This window comes from Aulonocara stuartgranti, assembly GCF_965226115.1.
Source record: "Aulonocara stuartgranti genome assembly, chromosome: 7".
Lineage (NCBI taxonomy): Eukaryota > Metazoa > Chordata > Actinopteri > Cichliformes > Cichlidae > Aulonocara > Aulonocara stuartgranti.
The window spans coordinates 11,348,894-11,374,610 of record NC_138945.1 but is presented as its reverse complement, the minus strand read 5'-3'; the positions used below and the strand labels follow the sequence as shown (position 1 = coordinate 11,374,610).

At 40.8% G+C, this 25,717-nt stretch overlaps 2 protein-coding genes and 1 long non-coding RNA gene across 4 annotated transcripts in view; 2 read left to right on the top strand and 1 right to left on the bottom strand.

Moving 5' to 3' along the window:
* LOC309711089 (ras-specific guanine nucleotide-releasing factor RalGPS1-like) overlaps window positions 1–9,604 on the bottom strand; it is a 95,117-nt gene extending 85,513 nt beyond the window's left edge. The window contains exons 1-2 of the mRNA XM_082541118.1: window positions 9,522–9,604; window positions 9,222–9,421 (exon numbers count right to left, since the gene is read on the bottom strand). The gene's annotated coding sequence lies outside the window, so the exon portion shown is untranslated. The remainder of the gene's footprint in view (window positions 1–9,221; window positions 9,422–9,521) is intronic.
* LOC309711519 lies at window positions 3,221–6,328 on the top strand. 2 transcript variants are annotated; one of them, XR_014277993.1, is made up of 5 exons: window positions 3,222–3,256; window positions 3,378–3,994; window positions 4,371–4,523; window positions 4,885–4,974; window positions 5,551–6,328. It is a non-coding gene; the product is annotated as an uncharacterized lncRNA (long non-coding RNA). The 2 variants fall into 2 exon arrangements; XR_014277992.1 differs by having other exon boundaries at window positions 3,221–3,994.
* A 3,401-nt stretch (window positions 9,605–13,005) lies between the features above and the next one.
* Window positions 13,006–25,655, top strand: grk5 (G protein-coupled receptor kinase 5). The gene is made up of 16 exons (XM_082540739.1): window positions 13,006–13,226; window positions 13,831–13,911; window positions 14,006–14,118; window positions 15,228–15,305; window positions 15,450–15,547; window positions 16,315–16,407; window positions 16,556–16,619; window positions 16,966–17,106; window positions 19,527–19,717; window positions 19,795–19,832; window positions 20,325–20,414; window positions 22,444–22,652; window positions 22,935–23,072; window positions 23,402–23,539; window positions 23,619–23,750; window positions 23,833–25,655. Exons 1-16 carry the CDS (start codon window positions 13,172–13,174, stop codon window positions 23,986–23,988), a joined length of 1,815 nt encoding a protein of 604 aa, XP_082396865.1. The 5' UTR covers window positions 13,006–13,171; the 3' UTR covers window positions 23,989–25,655.
* The last annotated feature ends 62 nt before the right edge of the window (window positions 25,656–25,717 follow it).

Here is a 25,717-nt window from a genome sequence, read left to right as displayed (position 1 = left end):
GTAAAAATCTTTCTAAAATTACAGGCCTAGCTTGAGTTGGAGCTGACAACAGAGACACAGAAGGAGAGATTCCTCACATTACTGACTTTTTCAACGAAGAAAGAAAGAAATTTTTCAAAATCTTCATTTAATGAAATTGGGTCGGGGAACGGGTCCTGACTGTCATCTGCGCTTATGCGCCGAGTGGCAGTTCGGAGTACCCAGCCTTCTTAGAGTCCCTGGGGGGGGTGCTGGAAGGTGCTCCACCTGGAGACTCTGTTGTCCTGCTGGGAGACTTCAATGCTCACGTGGGTAACGACAGCGAGACCTGGAGGGGCGTGATTGGGAGGAACGGCCTCCCTGATCTGAACCCGAGCGGTGCTTTGTTATTGGACTTCTGTGCTAATCACAGTTTGGCCATAACGAACACCCTGTTCGAACATAAGAGTGTCCATAAGTGCACGTGGCACCAGGATGCTCTAGGCCGTAGGTCGATGATCGATTTTGTAATCGTATCACCAGACCTGCGACCATATGTTCTGGACACTCGGGTAAAGAGAGGGGCTGAGCTGTCAACTGATCACCACCTGGTGGTGAGTTGGATCAGGTGGCGGGGGAGGACGCTGGACAGACCTGGTGCACCTAAACGCGTAGTGAGGGTGTGCTGGGAACGTCTAGCAGAGGCCCCAGTCCGCGAGATCTTCAACGCACACCTCCGGCAGAGCTTCAACAGCATTCCGAGGGAGACTGGGGACATTGAGTCCGAATGGACCATGTTCAGCGTCTCCATTGCCGAAGCTGCTGCATTGAGCTGCGGCCGCAAGGTGGTTGGTGCCTGCCGTGGTGGTAATCCCCGAACCAAATGGTGGACACCAGAGGTGAAGGGAGCCACCAGGCTGAAGAAGGAGGCCTATCGGGCTTGGTTAGCCTGTGGGACTCCGGAGGCAGCCGACAGGTATCGACAGGCCAAGCGGAATGCGGCTCGGGCAGTGGCTGAAGCAAAAACTCGGGTGTGGGAGGAGTTCGGAGAGGCCATGGAAAAAGACTTTCGGACTGCCTCGAAGAGATTCTGGCAAACCGTCAGGCGTCTCAGGAGGGGAAAGCGGTGCTCTACCTGCACTGTGTATAGTGCTGGCGGAGCGCTGTTGACGTCGACTGAGAAAATTGTCGGGCGGTGGAAGGAATACTTCGAGGACCTCCTTAATCCCACTGACACGTCTTCCGGGGAGGAAGCAGAGTCTGGGGATGAGGGGTGTGACCCACCAATTTCCGGGGGCGAGGTCACTGAGGCAGTTAAACAACTCCTTGGTGGCAGAGCCCCTGGTGTCGATGAGGTCCGCCCCGAGTTCCTGAAGGCTCTGGACGTTGTAGGGCTGTCTTGGTTGACACGTCTCTGCAATGTTGCGTGGAGATCAGGGGCAGTACCTGTGGACTGGCAGACCGGGGTGGTGGTCCCCATCTTCAAGAAGGGGGACCGGAGGGTGTGTTCCAACTACAGGGGGATCACACTCCTCAGCCTCCCCGGGAAAGTCTATGCCAGGGTGCTGGAGAGGAGGGTTCGTCCGCTAGTCGAACCTCGGATACAGGAGGAACAATGCGGTTTTCGTCCTGGTCGCGGAACACTGGACCAGCTCTTTGTCCTCTCGAGGATACTTGAGGGTGCATGGGAGTTTGCCCAACCAGTCTACATGTGTTTTGTGGACCTGGAGAAGGCATTCGACCGTGTCCCTCGGGGCGTCCTGTGGGAGGTGTTGCGCGAGTATGGGGTGTCTGGCCCATTGCTACGGGCCATTCAATCCCTATACAACCGTTGCAAGAGCTTGGTTCGCATTGCCGGCAATAAGTCGGACTCGTTCCCGGTGGGTGATGGGCTCCGCCAGGGCTGCCCTTTGTCTCCGGTTCTGTTCATAATTTTTATGGACAGGATTTCTAGGCGCAGCCAAGTGGCGGAGGGCTTTCGCTTTGGTGGCCTCAGAATCTCATCTCTGATTTTTGCGGATGATGTGGTTCTGTTGGCTTCATCGGGTGAGGGCCTCCAGCTCGCACTGGAGCGGTTCGCAGCCGAGTGTAACGCAGCGGGAATGAGGATCAGCACCTCCAAATCTGAGGCCATGGTTCTCAGCCGGAAAAGGGTGGAGTGCCCACTCCGGGTCGGGGATGAGTTCCTGCCCCAAGTGGAGGAGTTCAAGTATCTCGGGGTCTTGTTCGCGAGTGATGGGAGAAGGGAGCTGGAGATCGACAGACGGATTGGGGCTGCGGCTGCAGTAATGCGGACGCTGCACCGGTCAGTCGTGGTGAAGAGGGAGCTGAGTGTAAAAGCGAAGCTCTCAATTTACCGGTCGATCTACGTCCCTACCCTCACCTATGGCCACGAGCTGTGGGTAGTGACCGAAAGAACGAGATCGCGGATACAAGCGGCGGAAATGAGCTTCCTCCGAAGGGTGGCTGGCCTCTCCCTTAGAGATAGGGTGAGAAGTTCGGCCATCCGGGAGGGGCTTAGAGTAGAGCAGCTGCTGCTCCACATCGAAAGGAGCCAGCTGAGGTGGTTCGGGCATCTGGCAAGGATGCCCCCTGGGCGCCTCCTGGGCGAGGTGTTCCAGGCATGTCCCACCGGGAGGAGGCCCCGGGGCAGACCCAGGACACGCTGGAGAGATTATATCTCTCGGCTGGCCTGGGAACGCCTTGGTATTCCCCCGGACAAGCTGGAGGAGGTGGCTGGGGAGAGGGAGGTCTGGACCTCTTTGCTTAGGCTGCTACCCCCGCGACCCGACCTCGGATAAGCGGATGAAGATGGATGGATGGATGGATGGGACAGCAGATGGAGCAGGAGCAACAATATCACTAATAGTGTCTAATAGTACCTTGGGGTTACCTCTGCTCTTAGACACAAAGTCTGAACTTAGTTCGCATCTCGAACTGAAGTGTTAAAAGAGACTAAAAGGTCCCTTAAATGAAGGAGATGGACATGCAAATGAGTTTTCCTCCATAAACGCTCAACCTTATGGCAGCAACACTTTAAGAAGCGAATGCTGTCATTTATCCAGGGGAACGACTTTGAAACTGGAGCTAGTCTAGTTTTGACAGGACAAACATTGTCTAAAATAGAAAGAGAATGATTATTTAAAAGATTTGTTAAAAGATGAACATCGTTATAAGGAGATAAAACTAAATTAAAAGCAACGGAAAATTTAACAGCAGTAGAGGAATTTAAGATGCGAGAGCTAACCACATGTTGAACAGCACTGAAAAAAAGGGACTGGCCATCTCTTGGATTTATGTAAGCATCTTGCATGTATTTAACACAATTGCCTCATGTTTTAAAGATAAATGTAACTATATAGTGTAAAAACTACATGATATGCAGAAAGGGTGTATTAAATTGTTCATATCATGTTCAGGTGAAGTAAGTCAATAAGATAGCAACGTTAAATCTCGTGAAACCACGCGTGATTTCATCTCGCGGGCTTTGGATCGTGGTTTAAAAAATGCATCCATCTCAGTCAAGTCGAGCAGCCAACTCTACGTTTTTTGGTATGTCTTGATTTTTTGAATTAATATTTACCATATTTCAGCCAAATGTAGTTAAACGTCTAAAGTGCCGCCATGTAACATGCTAAAAAAGAGCCGTTAGCTTATTTGCTGTTTTATCTGTTGTCAAAGAATTGGCGCTTTTTCATTTGAATTTGTCTTTGGCACAAGAGCCGTAATATCACATTAAACCTAATTGCGAGGCACTCATAACATAATTTGGTTTTCTGTGTGAATAGATTTGCCAACTGACTCTTCAGTTACATTGTGTATTTACTGCACCGTGGTGTTAGTGAGATTTTGGACATTGAACAGCTTTAGCTAATATCATCAGCGGTATTATGCTAGCTTACATCCCTACCCCTCCTGCCCTCACCTGCTGTCCTTTTGTTTTTGTTTTTGTTTTTGTTGATGCACATTGAGAGACCACATCTATTCTGCATTTCACCAGGAGTCAGCTGATGGATTGTGGGTTCAAGGTGTTATGGTAAGAAAGTATATTCTATTTTCGCTTAAGGTTTCTGTAACTTAATTATAATAGGTTTTTTATAATTATTAGGTGCATGCATACTCAAATAGACCACCCTATTAATACAACTGAGAAATCCAAAATCTGCCATAGGTTTAACTTATACCTGTATGTATTGTCAGAAAGGTGATTACTGGACTCACATTAATGCACACTTGAACTAAAATGAGGTTGTAACTTGTGGGTTCTTGGGTTGCAAATCAGAAATAAACATCTTTGGATTTTTTTAATCCCATAAGATCTGGAAGCACAGTTTTTATTCAACAAAACATTACTGATTATTAACCAAGCACAGTGCCTGCTGTTATTTCAAAATAATTTTATGTCATTTCAGATGAAATGCAGCATTCCAGTGCATCCCAACCATGCCTTTACAGTCAAGGTTTCTGACGGAGCTGAGTTTCTCTCTGACAGTCTGCTGAAAGTGTTTGCAAAGTGATCGGGGGAACAGGGCACAAAGCTAAAGGATGTAGCTGCCATAATGACAGTAAGAACTTTAAAATTCTTTAACTACAAAGTGTATATGTATTGCATTAGGTCAGTAAAAGATTTTTATGCTGCATCCATTGAAACAGTCAACTATTACCTGTGAGTACTGATTCCACCGAAAGGATGCCATAATTTTCGTCATGCATTTACTGGCCCACTGAGAAAAATTGATCTTTTTAAAAAAATAAATGTTCTGGAAACTATATATCCATAAAGTTGATGTCAAACAGGAACTTTTGATATTGCTTTGTAGATGCTGGTGTTGCATGTTGACTGGTTTAAGTTTTTGTCTGGGATCATTTTCTTCTGTGCTACTGAAAAGTTCACAAATCTCTGTTTTCTTTCTTATAATACTTTAGAATGACATTAATGCTCAAAGGGAGTCCCTCATCAAAGTGCTCCGCATCTGTGTGAAAGACAATTGCAACATCTTGGTGCAGGAGTTCATGGTGAGTGTTTTATGAGTAGATTGTGGCTTTGCAACATTTAAAAATGCATTTAGTTATCCACTTGATCCTCATTGGACTGGTTAGGACCAGTAGTCCTCTTTAATAATTTGAAGTTCACATGAGGCCTGGTAGTGAACTCGGCCGCCGGCCCTTGAGGCCCCACCCCTGTATTAGGGGTCACATCAGTGTGAAAAAACTTTAAATTTGTCATTCTAGTGAACAAAGGAAAATCCCACCAATATTTACATTAGCTTTTGTTTGGAAAAAAAAAAAAAAGACCAACAGCTAACCAAATTGTGGGGCTGAAAGTCTAAATTCTAACATCTTCTGAGTGACAAAACCTGGATTTCTGATGGGCCGGTGTCTTTCTAACAAAAACGAATGTAAAATTATGTTTTTCACCCTCTCTTAGAAACTCTGTTAGACCATGAATGGCAGCATGGCAGGCCACTCTTTGGCTATAGCTATTTACTATGTTGCTTGCATTGGTTTAAATTACTCTAACATTAGAACTGGTAGATTCAAAAGAGATGAGTTTAAAAGGGAATCTTAAAAAAATGTTTTGTGTTTAACCAGGACTTGACTGAGGCCACTGCACAGATTGAGAAAACCACAATGAACATCTGTCTCCAGAGGATGCACCAGGCAATGACTTTTCTGATGTTGGCATCATCATCGAGGGTATAGTAGTTCTTCAAGATCTGGATAACGTGACCTTTGCAGTAGCCATGCTGTTTGGACCTTTTTTATTCCTTCAATATGAGTTACCCATCACAACTCTGCTACACTTTTGAGGTGATTCAAAGGGTGGTAATGGAGTTGGAAGCAACTCAGCTCTCAAGAAAAGTTCACAACTAAGACAAAACTGCTCCTGCAATGAAAGCTCACTGTTATGCATGTGAGGTGACCAGCTCTAGGTGAGAAGACATTTAAATCTCACACTTGTTCTGCTGCATTTTTGAAGCTCAATTCCAGGAACAGATCGCAGGGTTCATTTTTATATACACTGCAACTGCCATGAGGACGAGCCGTTTTGTTGTTGTTGTTGTTGTTTGTTTTTCCTTTTACTCTGTACAAGTTCTCTGTTTGGCAGCATTTTTAAATTTCTCTTTGTATTTTTTCTTTCTTTTACTAGTGAAGAGATGTAGCATGAACAGTTATGCAGTCTAAATATCCCATATGGGCCGTGTGAAATGGTATTTTCAGTTTCATTCAGTTGAAGTAAGGAACGTTGAATATTTCTAAGTGTGCTGTTTTGAACCAAGATGTCACAGTATGATCAGTGCTGTAATTTTTGACAGTCACTGTATCAATGTTATTTTTGCATCTCTTGAATAAAGGTTTTGACCTGCAAGTGCTAATTTCTTTAGTTATTGGGGTAAAATGGGTAATGTTAATAGGAAGGTGTTTGCCAATTCAGTAACCTAATTTAATGTTAATGGAAACTAACATTACCTCAAATTGTTTAGTTATAATTGTTGTTTAACTGAATCTTGACGTCAGAGGCCTTAAATAGAATGTTTTGATTTGTTCTTTCCCAACATTTTTCAAAAGAAAGAGTCTAATTTCTTTGCTGTGATTGATTCCAGAGAACACGGAAGAACTGACATTATTTAACTGTTGGTTTATATAGATTCAGTAGTGGAGTAAGGTCAGTTTAATTCTTTACCTACTGTCAATGCAGTGAAATTAGACATTTTGTTTTGAAAGGTTACTGGTGGATGCCAGCAACCATCTTGGAAGAGGACAATATAATCTGTTATAAGGCCTCCATTTGAAAATTGTGTATTTGATACTAGAATATAATAGCAAAATGTAATTTGAAGATAACATGTAGTATTTAAGTGACCAAGTAGTATTGGGTAAAAGTTATTGAATGGTGTTGGGATAAAGTGAGAAAATTGTGAAGGATTAAAATATTTCAAGAGCTCAAATTACTTCATCAAAACATGTTTAAGTCACATTTTATCAACACAAATTGCACAGGTTTATTGAACATGAATAAATTGTGTTAATTTAACTCAATTGTTTAAGTTGCTGCCAAAGCAAAACATCTGTGTGCAACAAATGTCCACCATTGAATTAAGTAAATCCAACAACATATTTTTTTCAGTGAGGAGAGAGGGACAGATGAAAAGACAGGTTAAAAAGAATACAACAATGGTCCGAAATAAAAATGTCATCAGTACAAATAAACTCAATGTTTAAACCTAAAGTAAAAACAAGGTTCAGTGTGTGTCCTTTGGTGTGTGTGGGACCAGAGACATGCTGTGTAAAATGAATAGAATGCATGACGCTAAGGAAACCTCTGGCAAAGAGCTCAGGAGAACCATCTGTTAAACTCCTGAAGTTCACAGATAACGCCATCATCATCAGACCAATGTCTGATCCAGAACAATGACAAATCAGCGTATAGATGGGAGGTGGATCAGCTGGTCTACTGGTGCCGTCAGAACCATCTGGGGCTGAACCCGCTCAAGACAGTAGAAATGATGGCGGACTCTGAGAACCCCCTACCTACAGTGCTGTTTACCAAACCTAGCCGCTGCAGAGACAGTTTGTTCCTCTACTCTGATAAACACTGTGAAATAACCCACTATAATATCTTTCAAGGTCAGATCAGATATCCTGTCTTCCTTCTTATCCTGTCTTCCTTCTTATCCTGTCTTCCTTCTCTCACCCTAACCGGTCGCAGCAGATGGCCGCCCCTCCCTGAGCCTGGTTCTGCCGGAGGTTTCTTCCTGTTAAAAGCGAGTTTTTCCTTCCCACTGTCGCCAAAGTGCTTGCTCATAGGGGGTCATATGATTGTTGGGTTTTTCTCTGTATCTATGAAGCGCCTTGAGGTGACTTTTGTTGTGATTTGGCGCTATATAAATAAAATTCAATTCAATTGAATTGAAATAGATCAGACCAGGCCCCCTTCTTGCACTGCTCCATGGTTGAGGTCTGATGCCCGTTGTTACCACTTTAGGTAGTGGACAGGGGTCAGCATGGGTCTGTGCCTATGCAACCCCAGACACAATAAACTGCAATACACCATGTATTCTCACATTTTTCTGTCAGAACCAGTATAAACCTTTTCAGCAGTTTGATCTCCATGACTGTGTTCTTGGATCACCACTGTTCCTTTCTTGTACCACTTTTGATAACCACAGATACAGACTACTGCAGACTGGAAACACACACAGTGAGCTGCAGTTTTAGAGATGCTCTAACCCATTCCTCTAGCCATCATAATTTAGCCCTTGGCAAACTCCTTCAAAACCTTATGGTTGCCCATTTTTCCTGCTTCTGATACACCAATGTTGACGGCAAAACATTCACTTGTTTCCTAATATACCCCACCCACTAACAAGTGCCATAATGAATAGATTATTACACTGATAATGTTATTCAAGTATTTATTTATATAGATAGAATTCATGTGTTTATACTATGGGAAGACAGCAGATTATTTCACTAAATAGTCTGAAAACAGTTTTTTTTTTGAGAATGTGCCAAAATAAGACTTAAACAGCATACAGTGGACCTCATTACTACTATGCAGTCTCAAAACATGCCTAGGGTGTGAGCATGTCAGTATTATGGGACAGTTTAAGGTCACTGCAATAGAAGTGTTTGTTTCCACTAATTAAACCAAAATGGCATTCAATTGGTCACCTCACTCACCTCAGCTGGACTCCAACAGAAAGTCAGAGTAAAGAAGGAACGTCATTTAATATCAAAGCAAGTATCAGATTTTTTGTATTGCACTATACTACTGTAATAATAGCGCAGTTAGCCTGTGTGTGTGTGTGTGTGTGTGTGTGTGTGTGTGTGTGTGTGTGTGTGTGTGTGTGTCGACAATGTTGTCTCTATTGTATATGCTGCCACGTCCCTACATATGACCCTGCAGAGGCAGGGGTGGGGGTAGTGACGAGTTAGTTTCTTAGAGGGGGGGCATTTTGTGCTTTAGGCCAGTTCAACACTGAAGCGAGCACTTTACCACACAGACATCTTTTGGCAGCTGAAATACATGTAAAAAGCCTCAAAGAGACACACATCCACGCGCCTGTACAGAAAAGATGCGCATCGCAAGCATGTTTGCGGGTGTCCGCAGGCTGCGTCTTGTGACAGCGACGTCGTACGCCGCGGCTGTTCTAGTAGCCTTATTTATTAAGCGCGCACTGCCAGGCCTGCTGCCAAGTCTGTATCAACCTCTTCCCAACGATAAGAAAAAAGCATACAAACACATCTGTTGTGCCTACCTTTCCATGGCACAGTCCCTCCCTCCTCCTGCTGCTGTAAAAACAAAGACGACAATATGAGCCCACATTAAAACAACCCCCGAAGCTGCAGCTCATTAAAATCCAAACGGTGTTTTCCAAGCGGTGTCCAGGAGGGTTACTCCTCCTTTAAGCCGAACATGAAGCCAAGGTCGCAACGTGTGGTCCGCGCGATCCACAAGCTGCAAGGGATACATTAGACGAAATCATTCAAATATGGCAGTGACGTGCCAAATTATCCCCAGAATTTAAAAAAAAAAGTGAAAATGAATAAATACCGACAGCAGGAAGTGACAGGTAGGCGCATTCATCTTGATAGCCAGGTGTATTGCCTAATAGTGTGCTTGGCTTCACAGACAGCTCCCGCCTCTAAGAGCAACGGACCAATCAGGGAACGGATCAAAGACAGCGTCCTTAAGACGCAGGTGCATCTATGTTGCCTTCAACAGCAGTATATAAGCTCGTACATTATACTCCTTTTATACCCGATTCAGGGGTTTATAAGAAATACAATCATGGGAGTAATTTGTAGTGTTTTTGGTGGTGATTTTGTGCAAGACATAGCGAACCAGTCTGCACCATACTGAGAGTCATGGAGCCAGCGAGGAAGAGAAGACACTCTAATGTCTAATTATCTTCTCTATTATCTCTCTGGTTGTGTAACCCAAAGAAAGTTTGATAAAGCAGAATGAGAGCAGCTAGGCTCTTTTAAGCCTATAGAATAGAATAGAATAGAATTCAACTTTATTGTCATTGCACATGTCACAGGTACAAGGCAACGAAATGCAGTTTGCATCCATCCAGAAGTGCTTTAGCCATAATATAGATATATTACAAAATATATATTAGCAATAATATAGATTTGTAGATATATTACACAAATGGGTCTGTTATAGGTATAAGGGTACAAAATATGGGTCTATTATGTGTATGTTACAATGTACACGGTATGAAGGTATGTTATGAATATGCTATAACTATAAGTATGTACATGCTGTAGTGGGTGTACAAGCTATGTGCAGGCTATGAACATGATATAAATATGAAAACTATACAGAAATATAAAATATGAAACTATACAGAAATCTGAACTGTGCAATTTATAAATTCAATTCAATTCAATTTTATTTATATAGCGCCAAATCACAACAAAAGTCGCCTCAAGACGCTTCATAGATACAGAGAAAAACCCAACAATCATATGACCCCCTGTGAGCAAGCACTTTGGCGACAGTGGGAAGGAAAAACTCGCTTTTAACAGGAAGAAACCTCCGGCAGAACCAGGCTCAGGGAGGGGCGGCCATCTGCTGCGACCGGTTGGGGTGAGAGAAGGAAGACAGGATAAAGACATGCTGTGGAAGAGAGACAGAGGTTAATAACAGATATGATTCAATGCAGAGAGGTCTATTAACACGTAGTGAGTGAGAAAGGTGACTGGAAAGGAAAAACTCAATGCATCATGGGGATCCCCCGGCAGCCTATGTCTATTGCAGCATAACTAAGGGAGGATTCAGGGTCACCTGGTCCAGCCCTAACTATATGCTTTAGCAAAAAGGAAAGTTTGAAGCCTAATCTTAAAAGTAGAGATAGTGTCTGTCTCCCGAATCCAAACTGGAAGCTGGTTCCACAGAAGAGGGGCCTGAAAACTGAAGGCTCTCCCTCCCATTCTACTTTTAAATACTCTAGGAACAACAAGTAGGCCTGCAGAGCGAGAGCGAAGTGCTCTAATAGGGTGATATGGTACTACAAGGTCATTAAGATATGATGGGGCCTGATTATTTAAGACCTTGTATGTGAGGAGCAGGATTTTGAATTCAATTCTGGATTTAACAGGAAGCCAATGAAGGGAAGCCAAAACAGGAGAAATATGCTCTCTCATTCTAGTCCCTGTCAGCACTCTTGCTGCAGCATTTTGGATTAGCTGAAGGCTTTTCAGTGAGTTTTTTGGACATCCTGATAATAATGAATTACAGTAGTCCAGCCTGGAAGTAATAAATGCATGAACTAGTTTTTCAGCGTCACTCTGAGACAGGATATTTCTAATTTTAGAGATGTTGCGCAAATGGAAGAAAGCAGTCTTACATATTTGTTTAATATGTGCGTTGAAGGACATGTCCTGGTCAAAAATGACTCCAAGGTTCCTCACAGCGTGACTGGAGGCCAAGGTAATGCCATCCAGAGTAAGAATCTGGTTAGATACCATATTTCTAAGCTTTACAGGGTCGACTACAATAACCTCAGTTTTATCTGAATTAAGAAGCAGAAAGTTAGCGGCCATCCAGATTTTTATGTCTTTAAGACATTCCTGCAGTTTAACTAATTGGTGTGTGTTATCTGGCTTCATGGACAGATAGAGCTGGGTGTCATCTGCATAGCAGTGAAAATGTATGCTATGTCTTCTAATGATGCTGCCTAAAGGAAGCATGTATAATGTAAACAGAATTGGTCCTAGCACTGAACCCTGTGGAACTCCATAATTAACCTCAGTGTGTGAAGAGGACTCTCCATTTACATGCACAAATTGGAGTCTATTAGATAGATATGATACAAACCACTGCAGTATAAACAGTTGTAAACAGTTGTAGAATTATAATTATCGTATTGTACAGAATGATTGTCTATACAGCATATACAGTAGTGCAGTTAAGATAAGTGAAATATGTGGATAATTTCTACAGAGGCTATGTAAAGTGCTAGTGGTTGTGAGTGGTGGTTCAGTCCATGTTATTATTGTGTGTATGAGGGTACAGTTGTCCATTTGTTTGTTTTTGTTTTTGTCCATTGTGGTGTATGTGGTATGTGCTGTCCTTCTAAAAATGATAAATGTAAACTACATAGTAGATGCACTGGTCCTTATATAGCACTTCTTCTATTTAACATGACAATTCAAAAGATTTAATACAATACGCTTCATTCATCCAATGGATGCAAGTTGGGGTTAGTATCTTGTCCGAGACAATTTGGCATGCAGACTGAAGCAGCCAGGGATCAAACCACCAAACTTTCAATTAGTAGAGGACCTGCTGTACATGCTGAGGTACAGCCACCCCTGTGCCTCAGGAGGCCAGTATTAAGCCACTGGGTGTCACCTCTGTCATTGCGCCCCAGGGTGGCTGTGGCTACATGTAGCTTGCCATCACCAGTGTGTGAATGTGTGCATGAATGGGTGGATGACTGAATGTGTAAAGCGCTTTGGGGTCCTTAGGGACTAGTAAAGCGCTATACAAATACAGGCCATTTACCATTTACCACTTTGTGTATATGACCTGTTAGTTATATTCTAGTTAGTTATATACAAATGGAGATTGGGATGTCTTCAAGTGACTGAACATTAGCTTCATAGATGTGTGTTAAGTGAATCTTTCAGTTTCTAGTTTTACAATGTTATTGCATCATGCTCATACAGTTTATGTATGCGATTTGTTAACCAAGCTTGCAAGTGTTAGCTGATAAGTTCAACTTTGGTCAAAATAGGGTTTTGGACATGAAATGGGAGTAACTTCAGAACTGAAAAGTAGTCCAAAACCAATTAAATTCTGATTACCTGTTGATCAAGAATGGTCAATATTTAGAAACTCTTTTCTAATAACTCTTTCTTTCTGTCTGCTTTGCTTTTGTTGCAAATCCATCACCTCTCTACAGTTTTTGATTTATTTGTATGCTCTTTACACCTGTGTTTTGTCCCTCCTCTCTTACTTAGGGCGTGTCCTGTGCTTGGAGTGCACTGTCATATATTAAGTATCCCACATTCTTTAGTGACTCGCAGGTACTGCAGGTTAGACAACACGACTAGCTATTTCAGCAGCCTGTAATATAATAGTTGCCATTTACTGGGCCTGCTGAGAAGTTGTATTTTTACTTTTGTGCATGAAGGCTGGATACTGTGCGGTACTTAACTAAAGGTAACTTGTAGTGCAAAGGCACAGTGCTACATGGAAACCATAGAAAGCATTGCGGCAAATACTGCTCTTGTTAGAGCCAGAGAAGGTAAGAACTTTCTATATCCAGAAAGTTTATGTGAGAAGATGACATGCTAAAATGCTGACAATTTTTGACTTATTTCTCAATTTGGGACATGACCTCCATCAGAAGTAGTGCTTATATGGGTTATCTCAGGACAATGATTTTTCAGTCACAGTGTGGAAGAGTGATGTATGATAAACCTGATCAATGATGAGTTTTAAGTCTGGTTTTTTTTACTCACCAGTTCAGTTTCTGATAAATCAGTTTATCAATTTTAGCATTTCTGAATAAAGTGAAATTCTCTCTGAAGGCAACATAAATTTATTTGCTGTTACTTGAGACATGAAATAAATTTGGAGTGTGGAAATTGAGACGCAAACTATGAGTGATAGTGTGTAAAGTACGTTGCAGAGTAATGTGGTTCCACAGGCTTTGTTTAATTTGTTCCTGGAGCTATTTATAGTTCACTCACTGTAGTCGAACAAGCTATTGTCTGAAACCTGAAGGACTAGGCATGCTGATTGACATCTCAGTCTGAGTTATTCAATATGTCAGCACTTTGGTTATAGGCATGTATGCATATTCACAACACTAAAGAACTCCTTTTCTGTGTCCCGACTGTCTGTAGGTGGAGGAAGGAGCTGGAAATGGAAAGAAATGCTTCGCTTTCCCCACATTAGCCAGTGCAAAGACCTGGCCATGAACATAGGTGTGTATCTGCAAGTGTGTTTCAATAGTGTGAACAAGTTCTGGTTCTTTGTGAGATTTCACACCATATATTTTATTTTATATTTCTCCATTAGAACGAGACTACTATAGTCTATGTGTGAAGCAGCCTATTGGCAAGAAACTGTTTCAGCTCTTCTGTCGGAGTCGGCCTGATCTGCAGAACTACATTTCCCTCCAAGATGCTTTGGTACAAACTGTGAAAAATTATTTTACTGGAATTTGAGTCCTTAAAAATATTGAAAATAATGGCACTTAAATATCAGTAATTATTTCAGAAGCTAGAGTTGCATTGCTCTTGTGTGTTTTAAGTAATGACATTGCAGTGCAGTGCGCTTTTTAAAAATATTAAACGAGAGATAAGAGATTAAGAGCAAAACAAATGTGAAACTAACATGAAGAACATTAGAAAACTGAGAACTGAAAATATACTTGAAGAATTACACCATAACACATATAATATAACATCAAAATAATCTATAGCATGTTGGAATTTCCATCTGTTATTTTTTTCTTTCTTTCTTGATTACTGATGGATAATGATGCATGAGACACCGCGGCATTATTAAATGATAAGAAAAAAAACATCAGCCAAATTTAACTCTGGTATATTCATATTGAGTAAAAAAGAAATTTTGGACTTCAGTGCACAAGAGGGTGACTCTTGTAGATACAACAGCTCATATAACCTTGTATCCTGTGCAGAAACAAAGTGTTACTGGACAGGTAGTATCTAATGAGCCTGACCCTCAAAACACTCAAAGCACCAGCGTTAAGCGGCAGCTGATTGCCTTATCAAGTGGCTAACCACTGCAACACTGGCAAATGTTTCAAAACAAACAAACAAACAAAAAACCCTAATATTTTTACCGTTACTTCAACTGGCAAGTAATCACATCCAGGGTACAGTAGGTAGTCTCAAAGGCAATATTAAACCTGAGAAATTAGATGAGAAGTGTGCTTCTCTAAAACATTTTAACCGCCCGAGTTTACACAACATTTTGTAAACAATAAATTATTCATTGACACAAGATCTTTTTAAGTTTATTGCACGACTTACAGATTGTGAATGAACTAAATCATTTAATTTACTGGTGATTTGCTTCATGTGTGAGCATCTGTATGTCTGACCACTTAAACATTTTGCAGTAAATAGCTCAAATTACTTCAGAAAAACTGACATCAGACCTTCTGTCTGATACTAGATTTTACTGTCTAAACCCTTTGAAGAACTAACCTGTACATATAGACTCTGCATCCACATATGCAAACAATCTTAATACCTATTTTCTTCTTTAGGACAACTTTGACATTCAGTCAGATGACAAAAGGAAAGAGTCTGGGAACAGGATCATCCAGAGATTCCTCATGAAGCAGGTGTGACAACATTTGTAGAAAACATGGTTGATAGTTTACAACCGTGGATATTTTTCTTTCATTATTTTCTCCTCTGAAGTTTGAAACAAGAATTCTTATATCATGCTACACATCACTTTATCCAAGTGTATCATGTTCCCTCAGTCCAGTGAGTGTGTGTCCATCCTACTGAGGCATGAAAGAAGCTGCAATCAGAGTCTGGAGCTCAATCCCTGTGGTGATGTCTTTCATGGCTGCAGGGAGTAAGTTATATCTCTCTGGTCTGTTTATAGATGGTCATGTTAAAACAAGTTTGTAGGGGACTCAATGCAGTCTAGAATACTTTGGTATACACAGGAATTCATAGTCGACTCAATGACTGCAAAGTGCCCAGGTCCTGTGGTTGCATTGGTGAAAAAGGTTATTTTCACCAATCTGGCATTATACATTGTGGCCAAATGTATCCAGTTTGGTTTTGTCTGTCCAAAGGACATTGTTCCAGAAGGTTTAGGGGTTTCAGATTTATCTTCAGCTATGCCATATTTTACTTAGAGAGAAGCAAGTTTCTCCTGGGAAGCAACACTTATTAGATCTTTTTCTAATTGTACTGTTGTAAATCTTTAACATTTAGCATGCTAACAGAGGCCTATAGAGTCTGAGATGTATTTTTTGTGTGTTTTGTAATTTCTTTGAGTATTGCACAGTCAGATTTTGGTGTGAATTTTCTGGGACATCCATGCCCAAATCTTCCTCAAATCAAACACATCTGAATGCATCTAACCATAACACTGCACTATACTGACTGTATATAATTTTAACTACTGGCTTAACTGGAGTTTTGCTGGCCTGATGTGATGACTATTTTTCTAATTTTGCTAAATTACTGGGATATACACAGTAATATATACAGTATGTCCAGTAGCCAATAGAAGAACTGCTTTTCAGAATCAGTTCTCTCAAGTGTGGCACATGCTGTTGAAAACTGTTGACCAATGGAGCAGATGGAGTTCATCTTTCTTTTGTGGATTAGAGACCTACATAAATACCTCAGCAACGAGCCCTTCACCCAGTACCAGGACAGCATGTTCTTTGCCCGCTTTCTACAATGGAAACAGTTGGAGAGGTCAGTAAATGTGTATGCCCAACAAAGGTATGAGACGAATTGTTTCATGGATCAGTGGTTAGCCAAGTAGCTGCTGTTTACAGTTCTTCTTAAAAAATGTATTTACAAAAATATTTCAAATGAAAACAACATGTCTGTCTCTTTCAAGGCAGCCTATCATGAAGCAAACATTTCGACAGTACAGACTACTGGGGAAAGGAGGGTTTGGAGCGGTATGTATGTTTTGGGATTTACTCTAAGACACAGTGTTAGCATATCAGACACTTTATGGTATATGTTTTTGAGGTATGTCTTTACCCACGGTGTATCAAAATGAAGGTAGTTTTTTTATTTTTTATTTTACATATTCCCTTGGGGAAATTCATGGACTTAGACCTTCACAACACAGTTCTACATCTCTGTTACTCTTTAGTTCCCTTACATATATTAGTATACTTTCACTTTGCAGCAACCTATTCTTTTTTGACATATTGAACAGCTCTGATACTGGCAACAGCATTAGATACAAATTTATCACAAGGGTGTTATTGTCTTACAATCCTGTTATTCTGTCTTGAGGTGTGGGCCTGTCAGGTGAGAGCCACAGGCAAGATGTATGCCTGCAAAAAGCTGGAAAAAACCCATGTAAAGAAGAGGAAAAGAGAGGACATGGCTCTCAATGAGAAAGAGATACTACAGGAACTGGATAGTCGCTTTGTGGTGAGACTGCTGTGCTCTTCAAATATTTGCATCATTTTTTAATTTGTCAATTTTTTTTACATTTTCAAACTAGTTTTTGTTCATTGTGATGGTTTTCACATTGCCTTGTTCATTTTTTTTTAAATCAGTATGTTTGTTAACCAGTGTTATCTGTGTAAGCAAAGTTGGGTTATTCTTAAAAAGCAAATCCATGACCTGCACTGTTACAATGGTTGATATTTCTTTCTTCGTTAAAATAAACATATACACTGTTATTGAGTTACACTGTGACTACAATTCAGTTGAATTCAATTCAATTCAATTCAATTCAATTTTATTTATACAGCACCAAATCACAACAGCAGTTGCCTCAAGGCACTTTAATATTGTAAGGTAGACCCTACAATGATAGATACACAGAAAAAACCAACAATCATATGGCCCCCTATGAGCAAGCACTTTGGCGACACTGGGAAGGAAAAACTCCATTTTAACAGCAAGAAACCTCCAGCAGGCACAGGGAGGGGCGGCCGTCTGCCGCGACTGGTTGGGGAGAGAGAGAGAAGACGGTAAATGGTAAATGGCCTGTATTTGTATAGCACTTTACTAGTCCCTAAGGACCCCAAAGCGCTTTACACATCCAGTCACCCACCCATTCACACAGACATTCACACACTGTTGATTTGCCATCAACAGTGTGTTGATGGCACCCACCCTGGGGTGCCATGAACCCTACACCCACCCTGGGGTGCACTGATAGAGGCGAGGCTGCCGGGCCACCGGGCCCTCTGGCGCCACCGGGCCCTCTGACCACCACCAGTAGGTGGGCAAAGGGTCAAGTGTCTTGCCCAAGGACACAACGATCGAGACTGTCGGAGCCGGGGCTCAAACCGGCAACCTTCCGATTACAAGGCGAACTCCCAACTCTTGAGCCACGATCGCCCCAGCGGGATAAAAGACATGCTGTGGAAGAGAGACAGAGATTAATAAAGCTTAAGCTCACACCGAACGAGACATTAATAAGCAATTCAAAATAGTCTTTATAATTCCATCATAACTGACACTTGTTAAAAACTCCAGCTGCCAAATGTTTGAACAAATCATTTAACAAAAATGATCTTTACTGAATGTTTATACAAGGTATTTTTACAGTGAAGAGAAGTTTATCCTGTGACACCGATAGGAAACCTGTATAGGGTATACCCCATCTTTCACCTTATCACAGTTGGGATAGGGATAATGGACATGAACTCTTCTCTATGTTTTATAAAAGACATAGAAGAGGTGGCTGTGACTCAGGAGGTAGAGCAGGTCAATTATTAACTGGAAGGTTGGTCGCTCCCGTCTGCATACTCACCTATCCTTGAGTGCTCAAGTTAGGCAGAAAAGTACTTAATAAGAACCAGTCGATCTACTATTTATATATGCTTAATTAGAGACTCATCACATCATTCAACAGGTTTTATACATGTTCTGACACACATCCATCCATCAATTTTCTTCCATCCATCCATCCATCCATCCTCTTCTGCTTTTATCCACTACATCGAGGCTGTAGCCTATCGCATCCATCACAGGATGAGAGGCTGGACTAACAGGGCTAACATTGAAGCAGACAACTATTCAGACTCATCATCATCTTTGAGCTGTGGAAGGAAGTCTGAGAACTCTAAGAGAACTCATTCAGATGAAGAGAGAACATGCAAACTATACACAGAAAGGCCTCGGACTGGATTCAAACCAAGGACTTTCTTGGTGCCACTATACCTCGTCTCAGCAATATAGCTGAGTATAAAATAATCAGGGAGAGAACAAGTTCAAAAGCAACCTCGGTCAGACAGAATTCTGTTTATACTGATCTACTGATTCAGATGAATTTCGTGATCAAATAGTCTTATTTTTCTTAAGAATGATGTCCAGTTTTTATAATCAGTGAGCACAACTCAATTTTTCTAAAATGTGTATTTGCAGTTTCTTTTAACCTCCTAAGACCGGAACTCTTCCATGACATGCATTTTCAATTTCTCTTTGATATTTGGGCTGATTGGGACCCAATTAATGTAAAAACAAAGAATTACCAGATTTTTTTTTTTTACCTGATTTTTGTTTCTAAGAAAAATGAGAGCCACATATGAGGATATTCATTTAACATTTTGATAGCACAGTAGCAGTATAATGTCCTCGTAAGTGGATATAGAGCAAAATTGAGTATTTTGGTCTAAATAACCCAAAATGTGATGTCCACATATGTGGATGCCAGGTCCTAGGAGGTTAAGGATAATGTTTAATCCTTATGATTGGCTTTCTTTCATAGCGAGTGGTGTTCTGCACTGAATTATACTGAATTGTTTCAAGTATTTTGTAAAAGCTGAATTTATAGTATTGCTGATGCCTTAGTGAGTTTTGTTTTCTTATTTTTGTTTTATTTTTTTATTGTTCAGGTGAATCTGGCATATGCTTATGAGACCAAGCACAATCTCTGTATGGTTTTGACCATGATGAACGGCGGTGACCTAGGGTTTCACATACATCGCATGGGGTCACCTGGTCTGACCAAAGACAGGGTACGTTTCTACGCTGCAGAAGTCTGCTGTGGTTTAATTCACCTCCACCAAAAGTCAATATTATACAGGTAAGTGTATTTCTACATGCATTAAATCACATCTCTACTAGTCGGGAAGAAGTTTTTAAATGCTGTGTTTCTTCTAGAGATTTGAAGCCAGAGAACATTCTCTTGGATGACAATGGTATGTGCAACTACAAAACAGTGTTTTTTTAATCATTCATGTACAATAAATAGCCTCAACTGTACTACAGTAACATCCAAGCAGATAGCATTCCAACATCCACACATAGCAAAAGCTGGCAGTTACTTTCTTGCTATTTTTAACTCTGAAAATAATCTGACTGTTTGAAATGCCACACATTTGGCCATGCAGCCTATCAGAAGCATCCACCTGCTCTCAAGAAAAATCTGTGTTGATTGTATTTTGACAGGGGTAAAAAAAAAAAGAAAAAGAAAAGTAGTTTGAGGAAGTAAAAAAACCTGTTATCTATTTATAGAAACTTCCACACCTGTTCCTTCATTCTTGGAATAAAAGCAACAGTTGTAGTTTCCCATTGTGTCAGCTGGAGAAAAGTGAAGCCTAACTTGACAGGGCAAAAGTGAAAGTATGTGAGAAAAATAATCTCAACAATCATGCCATTTCAGTTAATCTTACTTTTTTTGTTCCATTAAGGACACATCCGCATCTCTGACCTGGGTTTGGCTGTGAAGATGTCTGAGGGGAGTCTAGTACGAGGCAGGGTGGGCACACTGGGCTATATGGGTATGTATGGAACTTCTACAGACCCACATAAATCACTAGATTATATGAGTGTGTTGGAAAACAAAGCAATTTATTTTTATGATTGTATGACTTTTATCCATACCTCTCAGTGGTGCTTACTGGCCTGCACACAGATGGATGGACTGCTTAAGTACTTACATAGAGTTTATCTATGTAAGTTTATCCATCACAAAGTCACTAATTGAAATTTAAGTTTATGATGCAGTTTGCATTGTGCTGGGAGTTGGTGATTTGTAGACCTGATTGTTTGTTTTAACACATCAGAAAAACAACAGAAACAAAAAATCAAACAACTGTCAATAAAATCAAAGCAAAGCAAATGGTGATTTTGCTATTTTCTAAGGAACTTTGAAAGAAAGGAATTGGAATTCTTTAAGTTTCTTGAAGATGTTTCACCTCTCATCCAGAAAACGTCTTCAGTTCTAAAACCAAATGAGTCCCAGGTATCTAAATCCTTGTGGGGCTTGTCACTAAAAGGGTTGTTGACCCACTATTAATTGTGTCACATGAGCCAAGGTGAGAAAAAGGCATGGATCATGACCAGCAGAGGTTTTGAGAGAAACTAATGTGATACCTTGGCTCACCCTATTAACCTGAGGTTAACAGAAACCTGAGGCACCTGGGAATAGATCTTAAAATTGCATTGTATGTGACTGACAGTTGGTGTCACAAGCCACCCCCTCTATTCAGTGATGGTCATTCACAGTGAAAATAGATGGCATCTTTTACTCCTCTTTCAAACAATCTGTCTTCTCAGTTCAGAATATGAAAATTGGCATCCTCAAAAGATTGACCTTTAACCTTTAGGCGCAGATCTTTAGCTGGTCTTGTCCTGCTATGTTGTGCCATGCATTGATAGGATGGCTGTTTGGTGTCTCCAATGTAGAATCTCTGAATTCTTGTATTGTAATAGTTTAAAACTTTCAAATTACCTGATGCTGTCAACTGGATGGGAAGAAAGAACCTATTATGACTTTATGTCTACAGTGCTTTCAGAAAATGTTCACAGTGGTTCACTTGTTCCACATTTGTTATGTTACAGCCTATTTCCAAAACTGATTAAATTCATTTGTTTCACCTCTACACACAATACCACATATTGACAAAGTGAAAAAATTAGCTTGAATTTTTTTTTTTTTTAGCAATTTTATTAAAAAAACAAAACAAAACTGTAACTTAACTACCCACAGACTTTGCCATAAGACTCCAAAGTGAGTTGAATCCTGGTGCACTGGTCAGATGTTTCTATGACTTGATTGGACTCCACCTGTGGTAAAGTTACTGGGACATGAAGACATAATGTCCAAGGAATTGTCTGTAGACCTCAGAGACAGGATTTTATTGAGGCACACATCTGGTGAAAGGTACAGAAAGATTTCAGCAGTATTTAAGTTCCCAATGAGCACAACAGTCTCCATCATACGTAAAAGGAAGAAGTGTGGAAGCACTCCAGCCAATCTGATCTAAATCGGGGTAGAAGGGTCTTAGTCAGTGAACTGACCAAGAAGCCAATGTTCACTCTGGCAGAGCTCCAGCATTGCACTGTGGAAAGAGGAGAACCTCCCAAAAGGATAATCATTTCTGCAGAACTCTACCAGTCAGGCCTGTATGGTAGAGTGGCCAGTTGGAAGCCAATTGTCATTAAAAGGCACATGACAGCCTTCCTGGAGTTTTGCAAAAAGGAACATGAAGTACTTTCAGACAATGAGAAATAAAACTCTGGTCTGATGAAACAAAGATTGAAATCCTTAAAGTGTCATGTTTGGAGGAAACTAGGCAGCAATGATCCCCTGATGAATGCAATTGCTACAGGGAAGCATGGTGGTGGCAGCATCATTCTCTGGGGTTGTTTTTCAGGAGCAGGAACTACGAGACTAGTTAGGGTTTGGTTTTTAGTAATTTTCACGACATGGAAATATAGACTTATAGAGTACACAAGAATATTGCCTTGGCAATAAGTAACAGCAGCAAAGCATAAAAAGATTATTCGTTTGCATTCCCATTTCAGCTCCTGAGGTGATCGGCTATGAGCGTTATGGAATGAGTGTGGACTGGTGGGGCCTCGGGTGTCTGATTTATGAAATGACTGCAGGTCGGCCCCCTTTCAGGGCCAAAGGAGAACAGCCTAAATCCTCAGAAATGGAGAGAAGGATTCAGAATGAACATGAAGAATATGGCAACCAGTTCAGCAAGGAGACAAAAGACATCTGCTCCTCAGTGAGTTCTTCAAAATGAAACTATTTTTATTTCAGCATGCACAGAAGATGTTCTTTCATCCACATCATACCTTTATCCCCTGATGTATGTCAGATTGTTAAGACAGTACAACAATTTCCAAAAGCCAAGTCATATTCTAATAGGATAGGTTCAGGGTTGCTTACACCTTAGAGATTTACTACGCATACATGTGCTTTTCAGCCTAAATCCTAACCCCAATTTCGGAAGAGGCTGTATTACATCCTTCAAGCAATGAGAACACCTTTTTTTCCACTATTGTAGCTGCTGACCAAGGACCCCACAAAGAGGCTGGGCTCCCAGAAGTCTGGGGGAAAAGATGTAAAATTTCATCCTTTCTTCCAAGAGATCAACTTTCGGATGCTGGAGGCAGGACGCGTTGACCCTCCATTTAAACCTGATGTAAGTACCCAAATGAGATATCTATATCTATAGATTGATAGAGACAGATATCTAGATATGTATGTATATGTGTGTGTATGAATTTGAATTTTGAATATGTATACATACATACATACATACATACAGGATTACATTTATGTATTTAAATTGGATTCCATTTAGCTGGATGTAGTGTTTTCGATGTAAGAAATATCTTGTCAAGTGACTTTGGTTTTTAAAGAGTATGTAAAGTACTTAAATAAAAACTGATCAAATGTAGAAGAAGAAGATTTTAACAATCTTAAAGCCATTTAAATTTGTACTCACTGCATGTGGTCTTTTATTTTTAGCCCAGTCAGGTGTACTGCACTGATGTACAGGACATAGAAGAATTTTCCACAGTGAAAGGAGTCCATTTTGACCAGACTGACAGCTTCTTCTACTCCCAGTTCAACACAGGAAGCAATTCCATAATTTGGCAAAATGAGGCAAGTTCTAGGTTACATTACCAGGGTTAATCCAGACAAGAGCTTCAAACCTCACCTTCCTTCTCTGTCTTCCATGTAGCTAATAGAAACGGGATGTTTTGAAGAACTGAATGTTTTTGGCCCTAAGGGATCTGCATCTCCAGATCTCGACTGGTCCCAGGCCCCAGAGAGCCCCAAACGCAGCCTGCTGCGCCGAATCTTTCGCAAAAACGTAAGGACATAAAATACATTCTGTCAAAATGTGTGCCCTTTGTGGAAAGCTGAAGATATCTTTCCTCTTTTCACTCAAACAGCATCATTCAGATTCTGACGGAAGCAGAGAGAACCTGTTGTCCAGTGAGGGCTACAGCTCATCAGGAATACATAACTCTGCCCTGAATCCCAGGAAAGTCTACAACAAAGACACCAAAAAGCAACAAGTCATTGTAGCAAAGGGTTCTTCCCTTTAAATCGCAGCACAGCAGGCATTTATTTTGTGTTTTCATTGTCTTCCTTACACCTAATCTGTATTAGCATTTTCTGCTTCTCTCAGGTAAAACAAATGAATAATTTTACACCATCCCAACTTTTTAAAAAGTACTTGAATTTTTAAACAAGTGTACTAGTATATATAGTATATAGTACTAGTTTTTTTTTTTAACAATTCCAATATAATAAATGTCATCTGAATAATAAATTATGTGGAATTATCTGGATTAAATGGGTCACCTGGACGTCCAGACGTGTTCAGACCTTTTGGGATTTCTTTACCTGGATGGAGCATGCATCAAGACATTAACTTGTAATAATTTTTCAATTAAAAAAGCAAGCTTGAACCAGATATTTGACATAAACATAAAAACTCAAAGCCAAGTCAGCAGTTAAGCAAGGTTCCTGGTAGAAGTAAAGAGGCAAGGGGGACCTAGTGTTATCTCAGGTATCTTTCAGGGACACAAATGAAGATTTAGGTTGGGGAAAATTGTCAGCCATCCAACTTTTAATAGAGTCTAAGCATCTATTTGGATGCCTTTAGAAAAATCTTGGAGCTTAAAAGAGATATTTAATTAGATGTCATGTTCAGCACAATTTGAGCACCTTTAAGGGCATGCCTTATCTCTGCTAAGAAGAGGGGAAGATATAACAGAAACAATAAAGGCTCCAAAATAGAAAGGCCAACTAACTAGGTAGCACCAGAAACGCTTGCTTGCTAACCAGGCCTCGCTTCCACAACAGGCTGAGCTTCACATGGACGCCTACTCTATTCTGTTCTACTCTACAGTGGGAGTGGGACGAACTGCAGCCGTCCGCATCAAAGCCAAATACTAGGGCTATCATTGTGGAAGTTTACTAGCTGCCACTTTGCTCTCTCTTGATGTTTTTTTCCTCCAAATCGCACAATTAGCTACAGGCAGCACTAAGTGTTTGGTTAGCTTAGACAACTATGCTCAGCTTAAACTAGTTTGGCAACGGATTATGGACACACAACCAGGCGAGTTACTGGTTGCATGAAGCAGCAGGGGAACTGTAGCTAAACTGAGCAGCACCCAGAGCTTGGAGAACCAATCTGAGCAAAGAATGAATGACATCTGTGGGAGCGCAGCAAAATCAAATGGGTTTTAGGCCTGAAGAGTAGAGGTGGTGAAAGCTGCACACTGAAACAGAGCAGTGTGGCCAGTGAATGAGAAAGAGGCTGCAGGCGACTGTGGACAACTTTAACTTTTTTTGCTTTTACAATAATTTTTAAAATGTTTATTTTGATGTGGCCAGTTTTAAAATGCAGGCAGTGACTTTTGATAAAGTACATTTGTAACTTTTCCACAAAGCTCTTCTTTTACAATAAATAAATTGTTCAGATGATAGGTATTATACTGGCTTTTTGTACCCTGTGTGTTAATAGGTTCTAAAATATATTTCACCTTCACTCTCTGTAATGCAATATTTTTTTTTGTAAAACTTTATAAAAGCTATAAATTAAATCTTAAATCTGACTTCTAATTTGGGAAAAATACCTTTTTCAAGATCTTCCCAGTGGTATTGAACATTTTCCTTGGTAGTGGGTGAATGATGGTGTTCATTACAGCTCATTCAGACACAGTATAGGAGAGAAACTGTGTATAAATTAGTCTTTCTACATCATAGATACAAATAATTTCAAAGTTCACCAGTAAAGCAGCTCCTTAGAAAAAGGCTAGGTGAACC